The 24,070-nt window shown below is 36.4% G+C and overlaps 1 protein-coding gene across 5 annotated transcripts in view; it reads left to right on the top strand.

Annotated features, from left to right (window-relative positions):
- LOC134534229 (E3 ubiquitin-protein ligase TRAIP-like) overlaps positions 1 to 24,070 on the top strand; it is a 61,988-nt gene that overhangs the window by 24,292 nt on the left and 13,626 nt on the right. For all 5 annotated transcript variants that reach the window (XM_063372539.1, XM_063372531.1, XM_063372523.1 and 2 more), the window contains one exon: positions 812 to 970. In XM_063372539.1, the coding sequence (XP_063228609.1) occupies positions 812 to 970 (159 nt within the window). The remainder of the gene's footprint in view (positions 1 to 811; positions 971 to 24,070) is intronic.

Consider the following 24,070-nt stretch of genomic DNA (forward strand, 5'->3'; position numbering starts at 1 on the left):
CCATGAAATTCCAATTTATTCCATAATATCAGTAACAGCTTTGATTTGATTTGATAACTCTTTATTCAAAAAGGATATATTTTTTGCTTCAAGGTTGTAGCCACACTACACAAGACAAAACATGTTGCGCTATATAACACACCAAACTTTTTAGTTTTCTTCCACCGTAGTTTAGCATAATGTATATTGTCCAAACTGTGACAATCACTTTATGTCCATTTCCGGGAGTTAAGAAACACAGGGAAAATTAGCCTGAAAAACCCTGCTGTCTGGAAAGAAATTAAAATAAAATGACAAACAAGCTGAAAATAAAACCATAGCAACAGGGCGCATATATATATATACACACACACATATAATGTGTGTGTGCATATACACACACACAGAATCTGAAACTGGTTTACACAGGAACTAAAATAATAACAAATGAACATCGAGTAAGTTGATCTTGAACTCGAGATAGCCGATACGCAGCACATGAACAGCTTTATTAATCCTTTTGATATGCTGCTTTTGCTGTGTATACTGGTTGGTATGCCCCCTGGGAAAATATGTTGCATAAATTTATACAGACGGAGTTTTGATAAACTTAAATGTACCTGTTTTCAGTACCGTACACCCCTACTTAAAAAAAAAAAAATAATAATTCTGATATCTTTTAGGAGCTGGTGCTCACACTTTTCTGTGTTTTCTGGTCATAGGACGGTAACCATTGAAGCAGGTTTGAGGCGAGCGAGATTGCAGACAGCACAGCCCCTGGCCTCCCGCTGTTGTGCTGGTGATGTGTTTCACGTGGGAGCTGGTGTTGCAGGGAGCAGGTGAAGAAATGCCAGGAGTTGTTGTCTGAAAAGGAGGTGGTGATCACGTCGCTGAGGGACCACGTGCGGCAGCTGTCCGGGCAGTTCTCGGGCGGCTGCCTTCTCAGGGAGGAGACTGGAGGACTGCAGATCAGGCTGGACGACTTGCAAAAGTATGTTTATGGGGCTGTGCGTGACACGTGTGCTTTGATGTAGGGTAGAGAGCGGGAATTGGGAGATATGCTTGGGGAAAATACCCTAATGTTTTCTTAAAACATTAAAATTTTCTAAATTGAGATTTTTATTCATAAAACTCTTGTAGTCACCTATTTATATAACTTAAAAAAAATTTACATACCTTCTAACATAATTAGAAAAATAAATAGTTATTACCTCATTACCCCACATGGGGTAGTTGGGATGTATATCACAAATCTAAATTTAAGTTCATGGTAAAATAATGGGGTGATTGGGTGACACAAAAGATATTCTTGAACTGCATCTTTCACACAAGTTTATTTCCTTCAAAATCTTTTAATGAAATAACTGAGTGTTAAGAGTTTTTCTCTTAAACTTAGTTTTTTTAAAAAATAATTTAATAAAAATAAAAACACAACTGTTGGGTTCAAAACGTCTATGAAATTTGGATGCTGTATTAACAAAAGAAAATCAATATAACATTTTTAGAAAAAACTCAGAAGTATTTTAACAAAGGCAGAAACTTTAAAAGTAATCAAATATTTTGCTTTCTTTATAGGTGTAATATAAATTTTGTTACTAAATAAGTCAAAAATAGATATTATGTAAATGAATATAATTTAGAACTATTGAATATACATAATTAAATTTGGTAAATTTTTACGGTATTTAAAATTTCACTTTAACAAAGTACGTATTCAATAAACAATATATTTACTTTTTGTGGACAAAACTTTCAAGGCCCAAATGCCTCATACTTACAGGCACTGGTGGTTAAACAGTACACATACACATAAGTACTTTCTTTCACATTCGTAATGAAAAATTTTAGTTCACCCACTTATTCATGTATGGGGTAATTGGGATGTAATATTTTCTCCCCTCCCCTTAAACTCCAGTAATCTTAAAAAAAATCATAAACCACGCAAAATTTAGTCTATGCCCTATACCTTGTTCTTTCATGAAATAATTAAGTACAGTAGAATCCCGCCGAAGCGACCCCCCTCTGATGCGTCTATTCCGTTTATACAACCGTTTTTTGAGAAACCGTAAAAAATTTTAACAGACAAAGTCGAAAATTTGAGTAAAATCGTAAAATCGGCTGAAAAACAAGTCTGTTAAACTTTGTTGGGCGCTATTTGTTCACGTTTATCTTGGCGGGAGCTGTATTGTAAGCAGGCAGGCATACAAAAGACAGCTAAAAATAGATACCACCCCTCTTGACTGTCCACGCGGCAGTGTCTAACCGAGCTCGGCACGTCCACTATCGCACGAAAAGCCGTCTCAGCTGTCATGTTATCTTACCCGCCCGGCGGCTTGACGTCATATGTGACGTAACACTTACCTCTCCCATCCCCTGCTAATTCTTCAAGGCTCATCCCTCCCAGAGCCACAAACATTGTGAAAACCACCCCCCCCCCCCCCCCCCCTACTTTACCAACTAACATTTCATCACATTCCCTCCCTTATTTCAACCTTCTGCGTGAGAAACTGTCAGCATTCTCCTCCCCTCCCACACCGTGTGCGACAAAAGCCAGGTTGTATAGTCCATTCTCGGTAAAATAAATATTTTTATGGGCTTATATGACTGTCCTTTGCCGTTAATAAATACTTTATAAGTTTAAGTTATTATGATACAATTTGTTTATTAGTCACACAGCAGTTTCTGCTGAAAAATCACTAATACCTCGAATTTTATTGAATAGAAAAATTTAGCAGGGCCGTAAATATATTTATTTTACTGCATAGTTACTTTTCCATCTGCATTCCAACATTTTTTCTTTTCTTTTTTTTTACGCTGCGAAGGGACGAGGAAAAGATAATTGCTTGAGCTGTCAAAATAAACATCGCTGATGGCAAGGGCGGGAGCGCAGCGCATCCTGTCTGTCTGTCGCTGTGATTATCTACTCCAAAAACATGTCACAGCATTTCAGGATAGCATTGTTCTTATATCTTTCGTTTATAGCCGAATGTTTTCTTCCTGATCCACACAAGTTCCTTCGCCACGTTTTGAACGAAAATAACCACCAGCCGGCTAGCATAGCCGAACTCGCGTGACGCGAATTCACTTAGCGCGAATATTTGATGTATTTGGATATTTTTTATTGGGGAGGGGGGGGGGGAGGAGTAAAAATTGGCTCGAATTCTCTATTGCGACCATTCCGTTTATAAGTCCGTTTTTCTGGGAACCGTGAGGGGTCGCATCAGCGGGATTATACTGTATACTCTTTATAAAATTACAGTTTACAATTTATTAAACGTCAGACAAACCTAACATCTAGGTTTGAACAAAGTGAAATTGTAAGGTTTGAAAAAATGATTCATTTTGTATTTAAAAAAAAAAAAATGTAATTCATGTTAATTTTAGTGTGATTAAAACTTAATAGTATTAATATATTTTTTAAATTTATAAGATGCTACCACCCAATTGCCACACACTACTCTACATACTGTCTTGAATTGAATGAATTACGTACTGTAGGCCCTTGTATCAAAACTAAGATTTATTTGAAAACATTTTTATTATCTACGAAAAATTGATTCATGTTGGCCTAGTGGTCAGATCACTTCTTCAACCAAAGCCTTGTGGATTCTATTCCTTTTGGGATAAAATACTATAAGTTTTCTTTTGTGGATAAACATTGTGGACATTACTGTGAATTAAGGGGGGGGGGGGGGGGGTTTCTGGTTGTACTTTACCCTTGTATCCCCCACCAATGCATTTTTTCGATGCTCCACTTGGTGCTCCTTAATCCGGCATTCTTTGTTTCAGCACACTATAATCAAGCACCAATTAGTAGGCTTACTTAGGACATTTTAGCAACCATGCATCTCAAACAGTATTTAAAGTACATACATCTTATATTTTAAAAGTATATTCTGTATTTACCTGAATATAAGGCAATGATTTTTATCAATACTATTGAAACTAAATGTGGGGGGTCACAATATAATAGCAAAACTTGCATCTTGCCATTGGGAACAGCTTAGTTGAAAAACTACACGCTCTGCCTATATAAACTGAGTCACGTATGCCACTTTAGTCCAAAGCTTCCTGAACCTCTGCACATGTGTGACAAATGAGAGAGGACTTAGAATGTAGGATGAGGGAGAGGGTGCAAATTGAGTTTTAAGGGGCCCTTCCACTTCTCTTCAGGTGGCTGCTGATGAAGGCATCCCCAACCCACCTCTTTCACCCTTCCAGGCAACTAAGGCATTCTTTCTGAACGACTGCTTTCTTCTAACTTGCTTGGCAGGAACACTCCGAGGGGTCCCCGCCCTGCTGACGAGTGGAAGTGTTGAGCTACTTAATGCTCGGGTACTAGCCTGCTGAGCTAGTAGAGGTTGGATAGGCCTCGGCTGGATCACGAGTAACTGGGTGACCGAGGGGTCCCAGGGATGTGAGAGGTATGGTTCCGTGTCGTTGCTACTCAGATCCCTTAGAGGGGGCTGGCTCTGTTGGAGGTCTGGGGGTGGACGGCGGAGCTGGGGGTGTTTCGGTGGGGCCGAAGTTGGGATGGGTCTCCTCAACCTCTCGACCTAGCCGGGCGCTCTCCAGTAACATGCCGCGATTGGAAATGGCGAATCTATTTCCCGGTTCTAGGAACCCATGTTAGGCTCTGGTAACAATGTCTGGCATGTAAAAGACCCATCTTTCTCCTATCCAGGACTATGCCCTAACAGGATTACCTGCCTGGGGGAGTATTGATGCAAATTTTGAGGTGTGAACCTAATGTACATGTTGCTTGGCAGGAGTGGACCTGACCCTGTGGGGAAGGTGATTGTCCCTTGAGTTGTCGGAGCTGTTGTCGGCTCTAGTATCCGAGACATGATCCAACAGGTTCACGGAATGGGTGCAAGGATGCAAATATATAGCCTCTCTGTACCAAGTGGCAATCCTCTGCCTACGTGGGCACCGCTGCTGGGGGCGAATTGTGGTGACCATGTTGGGATGGGTAGCCTCAACCTCTGGTCATAGCATCACCTTAACTGAAGAGGACAATGCCGGGCGTAACCCTGCCGCAGTGCATCCTCAATTGCATGTATGAGACCATAAATGGTGGATTGGCTGAATCTGCAGGCAACAGCAGATGCGATTGAAACCTTTCTGGGGGGTTCGACTGCCGATCCCCGGCGTCTCTGTCCCAAAGGGCCCCATAGTGGTTGGATCAGGCCTATGGTAATGGATGGACCATGAAAGGCGCCCCTGTGTTCGAGTGCACCCGGGCTTAAAAAAGAGCTGTAAACAGCTTGACTAGGTCTGATACGTTCCCCTAGTTCAGTGGTCGGGGGAGGTACCGAGGTAACCCCGAGGCCCTCCAGCTTACGCACCGTGGTTGTCATTTCTAGTTAGGGCTTCCTGCGATCGCCGCTGGATGAGTTCAGGCACTTCCGGGCCTTAATCGGCTGTAAATCTGTCGGGCTGAGGTACGGCAGGTCGGAGGGTAATCCGAGGTGATGAGGACATCCAGTGGAGTAACTCTGAAGAGTGGCAGTCGGTTAGCAGCTGGCGAACAGTCTGCCGAATCAACGCCAAGTTGGTAGTACGGGAATAATCCATGAAAGATTGACGGTGTCCCGCTGAGGTTTCCTCCAAGGCCCTGGATTCTGATTGGGTAGGACTGGTACTTGATAGTGATGCTCAGATCGCTTGGAGCAGGTTCCAAGGGTTCCCTAGCCCGATGCGGAGTCGACGTGGTGAGCGACGACACAGCTCCGGTACTAGCCTGGATAGCTAGCAGAGGTTGGATAGGCCTCCACCGGACCACGGGTTCACTGGGTGTTTTGAGGGGTCCCAGTGAGATGGGGGAGGACGGGGTAGGCGCCAGCAGTGCTGATAAAGTCTTAGGGCTCAGGATACAGCCAACTGTTTGGTTAGCTGAGTGTGGTAAAGGGGCTGAGGTGGTGACTATGCTGGGTTGGTGGCCCCAGCCGCTGGTTGTTGCCGAAACACTCATTCCTTCCCAATCAACAACAGGGAGCGAATCCCTAACAGTTCTGTTCCTTTAAAAGCTCTGGAATGTCATATTTAAGAGAACTGGAAGTTACTCCCACCCTACCCTATTAGGGTGCATATGTGGGAGGGGAACGTGAGTACGCCGGCCGTAAGGTCGGAATAATCTGTTTCTTGTTGGTTCAAAAGAGGCCATGTAAATCACTCTACTGGTGAAAGTGACACCAAAAAAAGGTGTAACTATGAGATAATTTTCCTAATTTAATTTCCAAGTGCTATGTACTTGAATTGTGGTTTCCACTCCCTAAAGTCTTTTTCATAAACTCATAATTAAAAAGTTTGGGGTCACATATTCAGAATAGTGTTATTTTCGGATAAATAAGATAGTTACAAAAGGCAGTTAAAATATGTTTCAGATATGAAAATTCATGGTCTGTTTTGATGCTGTGAACATTTCCATTTTTTTTACAAGTGTTATGAAATTTAGAGTACATATTATAATTGCACAATTCTATAATGTGAACTTTAAATCTTCCCATACTAGTTTTCTGTGTATCTGTATTATAGATTTAATATTTATAGCTGTGTGAATAATTTTTCTTGATAAATATATTACACAGGTCTGCGATGAAAAAGTTTTTTAAATAAATTTATCACAAAAATGTAGATGTTGGTCTGTATATAGCAAATATAAACTTTGTTTTAACATATCATGTCACATTCTTTTTGCATATAGATAAATATGTATTAGTTTGTTAGTTTTTTTACAAAATTGATTCCATGATCTATATTTCTATTCTATACTCTATAACTGACCATCCTATAGTCTATTGTTACTAACTAACCTGCATTTCCATTGTGAGAAAAAGTATCAAAAAAAAGTTTTATGTAGTCTATGACTAATCATAGTTGCTTAAACTGAAAAAAAAAAGTGTAATAAAATATTGTTTTATTAAATCTGTAACTATAGCTCCTCGGAGTTGCAAAAAACAATCTATATTTGTGGACAATATACAATAGTTAAGCAAAAATTAAAAATAACAGACTTTGTAAAAAATTCTTATGCTTACTTCAGAATGAGGTTATGTTACCAAGAGAAACAGTAGGTTCTGCATACAGTATGCCGGCTATGTTTTGAAGTGATAAGACAGTGGACTTACTGTAAATTAAAATCATTGTCATTCGGTATTCCTATGTTGTGGCGGGAACAAAAAAATCATACAGATGATTGTTATTTTTGTTTGACCAATGTAACAGGATATAATTCTAAAAGCTACGCCAAAATTGTGAATCCTGATATTTCGTCTGTAACAAAGCCAGTTCCACATGGACCCCAATTACCCATACCAGTTCCTACTAACATTAACAGCTTCAAAACGCCTTTATCACAAAACTCAGAACAAAGTGATCATCTGCAAAGCAGTGGTGAAATTTTTCACCCTACAAATAACCCTCGACCTTTAAAACAGCAAGAACTGAATGATTTAGTACGGGATCTTGGATTACCTAAGGACGCTGCAGAACTTCTCAGTTCTTCACTAAAAGAAAACAATTTATTAGATGCTGCAACTACATTTTACTGGTATCGAAGCAGAGAGCAAGAATTTGTGGAGTATTTTAAGAAAGAGGATAATTTAGTATTTTGCTGTAATATTGGCGGTTTAATACAAAAATTCAATATTGAATACAATACACAAAAATGGTGACTATAGACTCTTCAAAAAGAAGCTTAAAGGCTGTACTTTTGCATATCAGCAATAAATTTGCATCAATACCTGTAGCTCATTCAGTTTATCTTAAAGAAACTTACAAAAACTTGAAAAATGTTTTGGAGAAAATAAAATACACCGAACACAAATGGTTAGTTTGCGGTGACTTAAAATTCATACACAAAATTCATTTGCATGTTTCTTGTTCAAAAGCAAGGCTACACAAAATTCCCCTGTTATATTTGTGAATGGGAGCAAGAAATTTACATTGGAAAAAAACTGATTGGAAAATTAGAATGGAATTGAAAGTTGGAGTAAAAAATGTCATCAATTCGAGCTTGATGGATCCCGGAAAATATTGCTTCCACCACTTCACATCAAACTTAGTTTGATCAAACAGTTTGTAAAGGCATTGGCGCAAGATGGAAATACTATCAAGTATCTTTGTTCATATTTCCGTAGCTTATCTGATGCGAAGTTGAAAGAGGGAATATTTACGGGACCTGATATCAGGAAGCTGATTAGGGATACAGAATTTGAAAAAGTGATGACATCCTCGGAACGAAATGCCTGGCATGGCATTAAAAATGTCATATCTATGTTTCTAGGCAACACAAAAGATCCTGCGTATAAAAATATTGTCCAGGAAATGTTAAACACCTATAAAAATTTAGGCTGTAATATGAGTCTGAAAATTAATTTTTTGAAGTCTCACATTGATTGTTTCCCAAAAAATCTAGGCGACTACAGTGAAGAACAAGGTGAACGGTTTCATCAGGACATAAGAGATGGAAAGAAGATATCAAGGCTGTTGGGACGTTAATATGATGGCGGACTATTGCTGGATGATACACAGAGATGAAATAAAAAATCATAAACGAAAACCAACAAAATTCAGCTTTTTTTCAAAAAGAAAATATTATTAAATGTTTTCTTCATGTATACTTTAATGTTGTATTTTAATAGCTATAGACTCAATAAAACTTTATATTTTGTTTTGTTCATTTTCGTATTCAAATACTATATCATCTAAATCTGATAAATGTGACGTGATATATATTATATGAATACAGTTTTCTATTACTTTTGAGATAAAACAAATATTAACCATTTAACAAAAAAACTTTTCAAAAAAAAATTTTGCAGACCTGTGTTATTTATCTATTTATATGCCAAGTTAGGTATGAACTCTTATTATTAAACATAGCCTACTAATTTAAATGCTGTGCCACAATCCATTACTCATTATAACAATCATAAACTGAACTCTTTTAGACTGTAAATTAACTCTGTCATTTATGACTTTCCACTGAATTAAGACATATTCAAAATATTAATAAATACTATCAAAGAATGGATATTCATCACTACAACAGCATTGAAGCAATCATGGTGAGAAATTATGAGCCATACCATTATGATTAATCACAGTTGCTGTGCGAATAAATATGTTAAGAATCCTACTACACTGGATCACATTAATTATATATCATACAACCTTTGCAGACAATGCATATGTACTGTTAGTTTAGATTTCACAAGTGTGAAGAAAGATGTGAGCTACCTACTGCTATTTTCATAATTTTGTTATTTGCATTTCAGCTCAGTGAACCTGGAACTGATGTTATATTGTATTGTACGTATTAAATTGTTAAAAGGATATTTCATTCCTGCAAATAGGTAGCAATATTTAAATTGAAGCTTACTGTTTGCGATATACTGGAGTACCCTTCTCTGCGTTAATGACAGCCAACTAACGGTGGAGCTTTCTGATGTAATGAGACTTAAGGGCACGTAAATAGATAAATAGTAATACCAATACTTACTATTTTTTGGTAGTATTTGATATCTTTGTCAATGTAGATTTTAATGCAATAATATATGTACATATATCTACTTCAAAATATGTATCAGTAAGGTTTTGTTTTATCAATTTTAGCTAAATCAATTTCATTTGCATATTGCCTATTCAGTCTAAATTTTTTTTTTCTCTGAAAAGTTGAGAGAAGTGATGCATTAGTGAGTAAGTATTGTACAGCCTAAGTGTACCGGTAGTACACTACTAGCCCATGCCACGTAATGTCAGAAGTTGATTACTGTGCAACTAGTACACTCCATCTGCCACATGTTCCATGCACGAGAAGCCATGAACAACATAAAACAGTCATATCGTAGAATTCTCAACACAAATTTACAAAACTTACAATGGTTGCATGTCAACAATCATAATTTAGAAACCCACCCAGAATCACATCTTAGAAAGCCGTAACTTAGAACTGTCATAACTAGTGATGGTTCGAATCCCATTTTTCTCGAATCCGAATCTCGAATCCGAATCCCAAACAGTACCTCGAATCCACCCCTCGAATCCGAATCCAGTTCTCAAGGGTTAATTATAAAATTATTTATATGTTAAGAGAAAAAATTAAACATTATGCAGAATTATTTAACCCTTTAAATTTTTATTTAAAAAAACAAGGATTTTGACACGGTCTGGATCAAGACGATTCCGTTTTTGGTCACATATGTTTCCTGCAGTGCTGAACAAACGTTCAGAGAACACTGTCGCAGGTGGTGAACACAAATATTTTTTGGACAGTTTATGTAGCCTGGGTGAACACGCAGACTGAGTTTTCCAGTATTCGAGAATGTTTATTTCTGGGTTAACTGTAGGATCACGTAAGAATCTGGTCACTTCATCAATTGCTGTAGAATCCGACTTGGTGGATTTAAGGCATTCAGGCATTATCTGTGAGTACAGTGATTCATGTATCCACGGAAATCGGAAAACAAAATTCAACATCCGACGGAACAATATTTTGTAGTTACCAACTTGACATTTGTTTAAAGTCCCAAATGAAGGTAAACGCTTTCCTGAAATATTTAATGCAAACTGAAAGGCGCCATCTTGTATTCAATGGTTTTAGGCCATAATAAATATTGTCGTGCATCTTTTAAAATTAAGCCTCACTAAAGCATAGTGATTAATATGCCCTAAGTTAAAAGTGACGGGGTGTTTTCTCTAGTTTACCCATTAAAATTTTTTATATTAATATTAGTTATTTTTTATGTTGCTCAAAATGATTGGCTAACAAATTCATTGGTTGGCCATCATGGAATTCTCAGATAATACATATTTTAATGTTGGTAGTCTACACAAACCAAACTTGGTCCTAAATAAATTCATAAATAGAATGTGTATCAGAATATTTAAAATTGAATTGCGATTAAAATACATGTGTACAAATACAAATGCATCCATGTTCATGAATATAAAGTAAGTTTCCCAAATCAGTACATGCTACATAATTTTTTATATAATAACGAATTAAAAGTACAATACAGTAGAACCTCGTTAATCCGTGATGCGCTGATTCGGGAATCGGATAATCCGGGACGATTTAAAAGATAAGAAAAAAAAGAGAAGTAAAAATTGTCAGCGCTTAAAATTAACGTCACGCGGGCCGGCGGCCGGCAAACACTGCAAGCCATCGCGTGGGCCGCCAAACTCTGCAACGCTGTTTGTACCGACCCTTTGTGTCGCCCCCCTTTCAGCTGTCACATTTGTCACTCTTTAAACTTGAGGGGGATGTCCTGACGTCTGCTTCCCGTCTCCCTTTGTTTGTTTCCACCCGCCAACGCACGGCAGGCGCCTGGCGAGTGACGTGTCTGGCTGGAATTCGGCTGTACGAGGGGGAGGGGGGGAGGGTGCAAGGTCAGCACGATCTTATCTTTCTCTCTTCGGCTGTTGTAAACGACCGTGAACTAATGGCTAGGCAGTGCTGTATTTTTTTAAGGCTAAGATCCTGAGTTTCTCGCGAGCGGGCAAAGACACGCGTAGTTATCTTTGTCCTCAACAGAGCGCACTAGCAGTACGGCTGAACGATGTAGCGACGCGCGGAAAAAAGAAGGGGGGTGGGAAAGAGGACGCTGTTCTCAGAATTCTTATCGCCCAGCGGGGTGTCATGTTTACGACCGGTCTTGATGAGGGGGTGGGGGAAGGGTGTACTCTGTCTCGGCGAGCATATCCCTTTGCCTCTCTGTCCCTTTCCCGCATACCCACTCAAGACTACTCGATCCTCAACAAAGCGCAAGAGAATAAATATTACTATTTTTTGTACATTTCAGTAGAAACCCGTACGTAACCGAGTGCGACCCAAGGTAATTGTAATAAATATTAATTTGGTGCACTACACATATACAATATACAACTTGTATGTTTTACTGCGGTGATTATGTGGCCAACACTATCAGATTTGGTCTCTTTTGCAAGAACGCTCGTTCACAGCTAACCACTACATTCAAATAAGTTGGCCAGTAATGTAGTTTTCATGCCCCTGTAAAAAAAAAAAATTTTTTTAACTGTGTACTACAAAGGTTTTGCGCTTCTACAAATTTTCTTTCTTTACACATTTTGTCACAGGTGTGTGCATATGTGTATTACACAAACAGTTGAATATGTGTATTACACAAACAGTTGAACGTTGACCATCTAATAGCATGACGTTATGTTGCAAAGCGGTATTATTTGCTATATTTGATATCTGATTAGGGCTATTTTTCTGTGCAACTATATATATATGCGAACTTTTTATACTATCGGAGAATTTTTTGTAGCTGAATATCTGTCTTCAAAATATTGCAGATTATTGCATAATTTTAGTGTTTTAAATGTATTATGATTTGATGTATGTAAACATGAGGCTAGAGCTAGATAAAAGTTTTTGTTTGCTTTTTTAGCTGACCTGCAGCTTGTGGCATTTGATTACACTTCCTTTTTTATATGTGATGTTTAAAAACGATGTTATTAGTAAATGTCCTGGCATTCGTACTTCTTGAAAAAAACGTAATCATATTTTCGAAAATTAAGCTATCATTTAGTAATTTATTATTGCAATATATATACTTGTGTATGCTAGTCGCGTCTGGCGAAATGAGATGCTCCTTCACGCTATCCCTACTGGTGACGTCAAGCATCACTGGTAGTTCGTATTTTATGTATGAACTGTAAGTCAAAGAGGCTCGAAATAAACATCAGTTGTAACTAATAATTATTATTATTTCTGAAAGGTCCACATACTCGAAGAATCGCCTTCTCTACGCAATCAAACGTGTTTTAAAATATCAAAGGAGTAGACTACACGTCATAGGTTGTATAAGAATATTTCGGAGGGAGCTAACCAAGGATATTTTATCGTGCATACAGATAAAGTGATATTTTAAGAGTAGTAACCCCCCCCCCCCCCCAACACCACCACCAACTAATTGATTTATTGACACATCCGTACATAAAAAAAACACTGCTCGAGAATCTGCACCTGAATCGTCTTAGTGGAGTAAAGGTGTACATAAATTACATTCACAGAGGTTATACAGAAGTTAATCAACCAGAGTAAGTGATTAGGAGCAAGGAATACTAATGCAATAAATATGCCATTGATACAATTTAATGATAATTTTTACTCACGTTTTAGAAGTTGATATTGCTGAATAGCAAATTTACATTTTAAAATATTGTAACAATGAAAAATTGTGAACCAATAAATATTTTTTGCCTAGTGTATCATTTGTTTATGTCTTAAAACAAATGGAAACTAGATATTATGAGTACGAAATATTTGTAAGTAATAAAAATTTGCATAATAAAATACTTACATTCATACAAAATACAAATATTTTTCTTAGATATACAAGCATAACTACAATTTAATTTTCGGCCAACGAACATATAGTTAAGCTTTGGGCCTTGATAATAATACATAATTACATTTTCACTTTTCACCAAAAGTACATGAGGCACAACAGTCAACAAATCTTAAAACACAATAAAAATATCCCCGGTGTACATTATATTTTAATACAAACACCAATACAATACTAATTTTAACTGAACATTTTTTGGAGATATGCATAATTTTATTAAAATTAATCAGAAAGTAATGCAGTCACATGTTTGCAACCTTGCGTACTTACTTCACTTGCCTTTGACGAATCCGGATAGGTTCAATATTTAGCCAGCCGAAAAGGATGTTTCGATTTTATTTTTAAACGCATGTGAAATTAGTCTTTTTTTTTAACACTTCATCGCTGTCACGTGAATTTATGGCAACTTACATTATTATTGTACTTTTGTTTCGTAGTAACGATCGGTAGGCTAAATATGTACATGTGTTTGTTGAAACTTCGTTTTAAACATCCATAAATTAATTTTGTCAATTTATTTATTGATACCAGTAAAATACAAAATAAATGATATTTATTTTACGACCTCTTAAATTATTTAAATGATATATAAAATATGACCAAAATTTTTCAAATGAAGACGTATTTTCAACTTGAAGAACGCGAGAATTACACAGATTCATTTACTTGCGTATTGCATAGCATACTTCACGTCCATTTCTGACAGTCTTGCGAAGTCACTTCCAAAGTATGTACAAGTATATTCTTCAGACGAATTCGGACATGGCATTATAATCTTCCATTATGTGTAGAAGACGTGTTCTTACATTTGCTTGGAGTTAAAAAATTATTATTTTTTTTTTTGAAATAATAAAGGCAATTTTAAAGTTTAACTCCATTGCAGAAACACTTACGCAACATATTTGGTGGTTCTCTGCAAGTGTATTTTGTGTTTTATTCTAGTTCGATAATGAAGTCAATCTGAATTTATTGCCTTTTTTCAGATTTGTTTATACATTAGATGTATATAAATATAAAAAAAATTATGTAACAGGATGAATCTTAAATGGTTTGAACAGTTGTTGGTTTGTTCATTAAAAGCCTTTCTTTTTTACTGTTCAAGTTGGATTTCTTTATAACTCAAAAAAATTATCACGTAACTAAAAAAATGAATAAAAGAGCAAACTTCTGTTCGTATGTAGGTGTTAATTTTGCTACCGTTTAAATCATGAAAATAATGTAATACAATTTGCTCGATAAGTAGATTTAGAAGTAAGGCTACATATTTCAGTCGTTACCATGGTACGACTTCCGGAAAAGTTTTACATATATATATTTTTTTTTACAGAAGGTACCGGAGCGCAGAAAGGAATTGTATTGTTTGTGAGAGTTCTCTGTTGGCAGTAACACCTATGCTGTACGTTTGATGTTCTGTTTCCAACTCATCGTTAAAACTAAATTTTACAGACTGATTACTATCCTTTGATTTAAAATCTAAGTTATTTACTGTGTTTAAATATGCTTTCTTGCGTTTAAGAATATTTTGTTTTGGTTGTATGATGTTTGAGTCACCCGCAAAGATAATGTGATAGTTATTTTATACTGCCTTTTTCGCGTTTTTTTTTAAATTTTAGTCTTTCTTAACAGTGGGGAATCAATAATACAGGCTGTGCTAAATAGATAGATTACGTTTATATCATTAATAACAAACTCTTCTATTTTTGTGCATTTTATAGTATTCCTATTTTAGTTTATTTATCCAACAATATATTTATACAATCAAGGCCTTAGATGCTTTATAAAAAAAACTCAAGTGTTTCATAATCAGTTGCCGTGTATAGATTTATTTTGTAGAAAATAAGCAGTATGTGTTTTAGTGCTTAGAGTTTATGTAAAAGCATGTATTAAATTTGAAAGTATTTTGTACTTTTCATACTTAAAATTATCATACAATGTTAAAATATATTTTGATATAAATAAGGACACCTGTATTTCGCGAATACATCTCGTGTCAGGCTATTTCACACATAACTGTAGCTTTTTTCTTAGAGGTTTGGCGAATTGCGGGCGTGCAGTAGTACGGTAACTACGTCCAATTGGCCCCGTCAAGTGCGGGAATACTGCCTTCACCGACCACAGCCAATAATTACAAGAAAAATCCACAGTGTTTTGTAAAATACCTTGACACGAAATGTATTCGCGAAATACAGGTGTCCCTAGATATAAGACGTAATTGCCCTCGGACGATAATTTTCTTTACTGTTATTATCACCTTTTTTATGCAGGAGAATAGTTTTTTTAGTCTTGTGATACTCATTCTGAAAGAATTCCAATAATGGAATATGTGTTTATTATAATAAATGGAGAAGTGTATATACTATTAGCAAATGGATCATTAAAAATATGAAAAGAAATTATAAAAAATTACAATTACTCTACTGCACATAAATCACAGATTTTAAAAATCCAAAATTACAATAACATTCAAAATATTACAGAGCGTGCAATGTAGAAAACACGGACGCATGTTGTTGTCTAAATGAAATAAATAAAATACAAGTATGCGGCTTTAAAAACCAAAGAAATAAAATGTTTCATAAATATTCAACGCTTATAATGGTACAACTATTACACTGATAGGACATAGTTTTTCTAGTAAGTAGCCTACATCATACAGGTTTCTAACCAGACACACACGCACACACACACATATATATACACCATAAGCAGTGGCGGACCTAGACTCTGCGGGGCCCTTGTATCTCGGAGAGGGAGGGGGTGTCTTATCAGACTGGAGTATGGAATACCACTGGAGAAAGGGGGATTTGTGGTCACTCTCCCGGAAAATTAGAAAATTTAACTTTTGAGCCTATATGAAACCTAAATTTCGACGACGGTAAAGAAATGTTCTTTCGTGGTAAATTGTAATTGGGTTAGTTTTATTAATTCAGACAATTTAATTCTGGTGAAATCTGGTCATTTTATAAGTCTATAAAAGCTGTGAATATTTTTAAAAGTGAAATCATAAAAAAATATAAAAAATCAAAAGCATAAACAAAAAATAATATTTCCTTTTTTTTTCATTTACATACATACGATATTTTTTCACATAAAATAAAATCATACAAAGAAGAAAAATAAAAATACGAAACTAAATTTGAATTGTTTTTGTACAAATACTCAAATATATGCCAAATGAAAATGAGGGTTAATTTATACACGTAGCTGTTTAGTATTTGGTACAAAAATCACATGGGTGAATTATTTCCTTCACTTATGAAAAAAAAATGGTTTTAGGGAAAAAAAAACCCAACTACAACATTCCAAGGCAAAATATTACAACACCAACTCATCTCACAATACAAGCTCTTGTGACTTTTTGCTTTTACTGCATTTCATTAAAATATAACCCTGCGACATTTTTTCCGGCTGAAGTCTTTTATGAGATCAGTGTAATCTAGACTTTGCAACTCGTTTTCTATGGAGAGGAGGGCTAAAGATGATAATCGATCTTGTGTCATGGAGTTTCTTATATAAGTCTTGATAAGCTTTAACTTGGAGAAACTCCTTTCTGTTGATGCTTTTGTCACAGGAATTGTACCTATTATTCTCAATGCTATAAAAATGTTTGGGTAGGTATACATCTATCAAGCCATTTTGTACAGTGTACTTAAGAACTGAAAATACATCGTCTTGTTCTCCATCGTAGACAAGAGCCAACATTTTTAATTCCTCATAGAGTTACACAGCGTCTATATCACTTTTATCTCTGGCGCTCAATGAAATTTTTAGCTCTTGACAATTATTCATCAGATCTTCATCACTCATGTTCTGTAGCCCCTTGATTTGATACATAAAGCCAAACTTGCTTTTATAGGTCTTCAAAGCTGCAAATCTTGGCTGACAGCTCATTCGTATTGAATCTACTACCACCAGAAAATAGTTTATTTTGAAATTATCTTCAGGTGGAAGCTCGGGAGCTTCATATTCTCTTTCATAGAAGAACATTTTCTTTTTACGCCGTCTTCTGCTGTTCTTAAACACGCTATTGATGCCAACTTCTTTTGCTACTTCTCTTGCTGTTACCAATGCCGTATTGAAGCCACTCAGACGATATTTATCCAACCACTTGAAAAAAATGTTTCTAAGTGCTTAACTGCCACACCTAAATACACATTTACGTTTTGCCATACCTTAGGGTAGGTGACCCAAATATGAGACCCGGCCTTAATATGAGACCCTTGGTTATCTTGACAAGTAAGAGCTACTACCTATCAGCCGCTCTTGGAACTACTAGCAGCCTCCATTTCCCGACCACGGATAGAGTGAGACATTTATCTGATGCGCGCGAGATCCAGAATAACAGTTTATACGATTTTCTTCATTTTGAGTTTTCGTGAGTGGCATCTTGCAGCTTTATTATCAACATAGAGGTGCGTTTATATTAATTATCCATTCATACTTTCTTATGAGCAGTGAAGTAAGCTTCCATGTGTATAAATAAGGAACTATGGCAGTTTAAAATTTCAGCCTTGTTGATGTGTTTTGTAGCGGCCATGACAAGGTGCCTAATATGAGACCACTTACGTGTCCTAATTTGAGATAGGGTCTCATATTAGGAGTAAGGGTCTCATATTAGGTGATTTAGACTTAAAATAATACTGTCGCTGTAAGAACAGTAACTAATAAGTTTAATTATATATAAAATATCTTAAAATTTTGTGATAGAACATAGTTAGATATGTAGGCCCTGCTGAGAAGGCCAGGGAAAGCCACGTTTCGATCATCTGCTTACCTCCACACTCATCTCATAAGATGCAGCCGTTGGACGTGGGTTTTATGTTACCTCTCAAGACATCTTATGCTCAAGAAGTAGAAGACTGGCTGTGCCGAAACCCAAATCATGTGGTTACAAACTTTACAGTGGCTAAACTTTTCAGTGGCTAAACTTTTCAGTGCTGCATACCAAAGAGCAGCAACAATGGAAATATCTGTTAATTCTTTTAATAAAACAGGCCTGCTTCCATTTAACCGAAACATATTTCGTGATTATGAATTTGGTGCTTTCTCTAAATCATTAAATGGCTAAGAAACTAGAGAAGAAAATGGAGCTCAAGAGAATTCAGATACAGCCATTTGTAGAGAAGACCAGAGCCACCAAAGAGAAACTTCGATGCAGACAGATCAGCCATGTTGCAGCAGTGTAGTTAGGCCCTTTATCAGACCTGTGGATATTTCACCACTACCAAATTTTCCTTCAAAAGAAACATCCAGTAGATGTGGCAGTGCTAATGTTATCACATTATCGCCATACAAAACAAGCTTGGATGAAAATGTCGCAAGAATGAAAAAGGCTGAAGCTCGTAAGAAATTGGTTCTTGGGAAACAGAAAGTAAACGAAGCTAGACCTACACAAACCAGATATCGCAACACGGACAAATTAAGGATTACTACCAAATCATTCATCGCTGTAGATTCTGAGGACTCCAGTGACTAAAATATTTCGCTGCATGACAGTTCAAATGAAAGTGATGGATCTGAAAGTGATGATGATGCAGCGTGTTTGTTATGCGGCTGCCTTTTCTCAGAGGACAAACATGGCGAGAAATGGCGGCAGTGCCTCAAGTGCTATGGGTGGGTTCATGAAGATTGCGGAGCTGATCCATGTTTTGTGTCTCCTATGTGTAACAAACAAAAGTGCAAAAAGTGACTAAATGATATCAAATATGGAATTTGTAACATAATGTAGGGGGTGTCTCATATTAGGAACACATTTTTGTTTTCACAAAATTTCGCATTTTTTTTATTTCTTAGTTTAATTATTTTCTGTATTAATACAAGTGCACAATCCTGTTTTGAAGTAAAAGTGCATTACATAATATATCATATAAGATAAATAAATCTACCAATAGTGGTTTTAATAACAAAATATAAATATTTTAAAAAAGGGGTCTCATATTCGGTACACTTGCCCTACTGATGGTGTTTATTTTGACAAGAATATCGTACCACACCACAAGAGATGCAACAAACTCGTATGTAGTAATTTCGTTTTCTAACGATTGACACTCACTTATTAAACCACAGTCTGTGTTACTCTTACGAAGACTTGACAAAGCATCACAAACTTTGCTTAGCTGATACCTCACAGCTTTTACAGATTCAATTCTGGACTCCCATCTGGTTTCGGAAAGAGGTTTGAGAGAAATGTTGACATACGACTTCAGAATACACCATCGTTCACTTGAGCAAGAGAAAACGGCGTACAGTCTTCGCAAAAGACCAAAAAAATGTCTGCGCTTGAGCACAAGATGAAGCAGCGTCTCCCAATACTAAGTTCCATCTGTGGCTTCCACACGGTACAAAGAATGCAAAAGGATTAATGTTGAGTAGCCTTCTTTTTACACCGCTCTTTTCCCCACACATGTAAGCACCATTGTCATAGCCTTGACCCCTACAGTTGACAATGGACAAGCCTAACTCCTCCAATTTGTTTATTATGTAATCGGCCAGCTTTTCACCAGTAGTTTTTCTACAGCTACAAATTCTACTAAATTTTCCTCAATTTCTGCAGTGTCTTTGTTTGTTATTCTTAGAATTATTGGCAATTGTTCAATCCGAGCTATATCTCGAGTGCAGTCCAAAATGATTGCAAAGTACTTATTCTTTAATACTTTATCTATTATTTTAGCTCTAACATGATTGGCCATTATGTCGATAAATTCATTCTGAATAGTTTTACTCAGGTAGTGGTTTCTGGCAACTGTCTTATTTATAGTTTGGTGTAAGTGCTCTCGCAATGTTGGTTTAAGTCGTGCAATCAAAATAACCAAATCCAAAAAATTTCCACTGTTATTCGAATTGGACAACCTCTCTTCATGCCCTCTGAAAGTCAACTTATGATTAGCCAAAAACTGTACAATGGCTAATAGATTTTCTAAAATGTCTCTCCAGCGTTGTTGTTCAGCTCGAATCTGGGCCTGGGTTTGTGAATCAATAGTTTTTTTTCCACAAGAAAGGCCGTTTTTTAAACTAAGCCATTTTACCATGCATTCTTTGTGACACTTGCTCTTTTCGTGAGACTTGAGCACCTCGGATAGATGATTCCAGTCATTCATACCTTCATTAGATCCAAGGGCACTGTTGGGATTAGGTCTTAGAGAGAATAAACGACATGCAAAACAGTAAACAGCATCTTTTGACCTGGATAAACTAACCATCGCCTATCTTGCTCTTCACCATTTATAAGTGTTTTTATATAATGTGTGTCTGTAAAATGTCGACCACTTTCATTTTAGGGGTAAGATTTATTGTATACCCTCACAGGGCCGTTTTGAACTATACTAGTTATTTGTAAGACACTTAATTGTTTAGGCCATAAAAAAAGGGTCACTCACAGTTACATTGGTAGGTAAGGTATCGATTTCCTCACGGATGTCGAAGACCGCATCGTTATCCTCTAATGGCACATGTGTAGATGATGATGACGTCGACTCAGGATACATCACCTCGTTGCTTCCGAAAGGTGTATCACTGTGGCTACTGAGTCCTACCTCTGCAGCGACAGTAACTTCTTCCTCTGCCATCGTTGAATCTCGCACGCACAGATGTTCAGATGACGCAGACATACACTCGGAACACAACACTTCATTGTTTTTCAGGGGAGATTCACTTTGGCTACTGGGTATTTTTATGTCTTGGTATTGCATCTTGAACGCACAACTGTTCCTTATCTACAGTAATTTTATCAGTCTTTAAATATTTTGTTAAAGAACCACTTAATTTTTTTTTCAAGTTCTTTGGGTTTTTAATTTTTTTTTCCGTTTGGAACGGCCAGAATCATATTTCCTACCGAAGTCACGATCACGAGAGGTCATTGTATATTAATCTGACTGAAACTAACAAATAAAAATTTCAGCCTTGATTATGAAACCGTCTAATTAAAAATAACTAGCCCTATTAATAAATATCATTGGAAGTAGTTACAACAAAATAACAGGACGAACGAATAGAGATGACTTAATATTTCCACTGATCTGGCGACACTGCAGTAACAACATCGGTCTGTAACGCGTACGTTCACACCCCCTCCACTTGTTGAGAAGAAGTTTAGGGTATACATAGCATCCTATACTTTCAATTCCTTTGATAACTGGCAGCAGTAATATAAACATATAACAAAAAAAAAAGCACAACTGTGTGTACCTTTCACCGCCCTTCCCCAGAGATATATCAGAGGAAAAAGACACTCAGAGCAAAGCCTTGTCTCCGTATCTGTGATAACTATAACCTGAAGCAAACACTAATCAGCATCGCCGGCTGGCAAGTGTCACATATTGCCAACCCGATTATCTGACACTCGTCCCCTGCATGTTGCGGGTAATACATATAAAATACGTTCTAATAAACATTAGGGGCGTACAACTTAATTTCGAACACATTACATGACAGGTGCCAAGGTAAGGGCAAACGCGGGGCCCCACTAGGCGCGGGGCCCTGGGCGATTGCCCGGGTCGCCCGGCCCTGGATCCGCCCCTGACCATAAGTCTATAACCAACTCTACGTAAACGTACAAACACGTTTACAAAAGAATTTGTTGCTCAGAATCCATGTAGTAGTAAATTTGGCTCGGCGTTCTAGCTAATAAAATATATATGAATAATCAATGTATTGTTATATTTGCCAGACAAGAACGATCAATTACAACTGCAATGGAATATTTTAAAACAATAAGTTAAATGATTCATAACTTACGTCTGTGCCGCAGAAGAAGTACGCAAACCACAAGACCAGAAGTTATCGAGTACGAAGTTAATTACTACTGCGGACTATAACATACCTATACTCATTTATACCACGTTTGATTCCCGGTCTAAACTCCCTAGCATTTGTTTGTTTAATCACTCTCACGATTTTTTTTTAGATATTTAAAACATGGATTTTGTGTCTTAATCTTATTTATTACGTTAACATCCTTTATTAAAATTAAAATATTTATGCAAGGGAAGATAAAAAAGAATTTACAATATTTACAGATAATATTTACAGATAATATTTACACTTAATTATATACAGTCAAGTCATTTCAATGAAATAACGTTATTGATTATAACTCCAACACTATATGTACAAGAAAAAAAAATACCTATAGAGAGAGTATAAACAATCTACATCTAAAGATAATATCGCCGTTAGATATAAATCAATACATATATATTTAAAAAATTGAAAATATTAAACTGCTAAATTCTTCAAAAGCCTTCATGTTTGACAATAATTTATTAAAGGATCAGTATACTTTTACGGAGGGAACATTAATTAATAGATACTATATAGAACAAGTAAATTAAAGAGAAAAGTACTTTCTTAACTTGGCGTCTATTAGCTTATTTTCATTTCTTCGTGATCATCTTCAAAACACAATAACTTACCGTCTCACACACTAGTTTTGTCAGTGACTGCTTTGAAGCAATTTTAATTCCCGCCAAAACTCCTCCGTGATAGTTGGGGCATCTAGCGGCCAACCTACAAACTCATTTGTAAAGTTTGGGCCTGACATTTAGCGGCGGAAAGCTGAACTCACACATCATACGTTCGTTGGTTCAGCTACACGCGTCGGTTAAATCACAAGTTTTAAACTTAAGTAATTTAAATTCTGTGCGTTATGTAAACACGTTCGTTTGGATGATTTATTCAGTATACTTCATTTAAGTTGTGTGCAAAGCAAAAACCGCGTACCGTATTTATAAATACCTTATTTTGAGTTTTAAAACTTTCTTAATTACAATTTAATAAGAAATAATGTTTTAAAAATATTTTTATCAATATATTTGCAAAATTCAAAGCTTCATTTACCATACACCTAGATGCTTTTTTTTTAAATACAATACTTTTCGTGGCAGAATTAATTTCCCTGGTGGCTGCAAAACTACGGATCTTAGCCTTAAGCCGAGACACTAATTCGAAGACGGCCGGCCCTTACCGTGAACGGCCTTTACCCAGCTGCACGCCGGTGTCTGAGAAGCTTGACAAGACCTTCCGGGCTTTTAATCGCTAGTCCGTGAAATTCGGTAATCCGTGATTATCTCGGTTCTACTGTACCTCAATAGGATGTGTTCCAAGGAAAACGTAAACAGGCCAAGTAAATTGTAAGCATTTAAGTTTTTAAAGTACTACATTTACATCAATATTTTTTCCTCGAATCCCGAATCTTTTCCCTCGAATTTCGAATCTTTCGAATACTAGAGATTCGGTGGGATTTGAGGATTCAAGGATTCGACCGGCCCATCCCTAGTCATAACTGAAACACACAACCTTAGAACTATAATACGGTAGAATCGCAAAACATATTACATAGGTACTAGTGATGGGTCTGATCCCAATTGTCTCGAATCCGAATCTTGAATTCATTTTCCAAAGAGTACCTCAAATACCCTTGAATCGAAATCTAGGTGTCAACGGTATATAATAAAATAATGCACACACACTAAATTAAAAATATTAACTGTGGTGTTGAAATATTCTACCCTTAATATGGTTGTTACACAAGCTAAGTTTCTAGAATCAGTACATATTGTTATTTTATTTACATAATTACATGTTAAAAGTTCATTATCTTGGGGAATGGTAACAGGAAAAGTATGAAGAAAACATTTACCTTGTAAATTTCGGGGGTAATCTGTGTTGAATTTTTTAAATTTTTCTATATATCCTACGGTATTATTCTTTGA

Source organism: Bacillus rossius, chromosome 1, assembly GCF_032445375.1.
Source record: "Bacillus rossius redtenbacheri isolate Brsri chromosome 1, Brsri_v3, whole genome shotgun sequence".
Lineage (NCBI taxonomy): Eukaryota > Metazoa > Arthropoda > Insecta > Phasmatodea > Bacillidae > Bacillus > Bacillus rossius.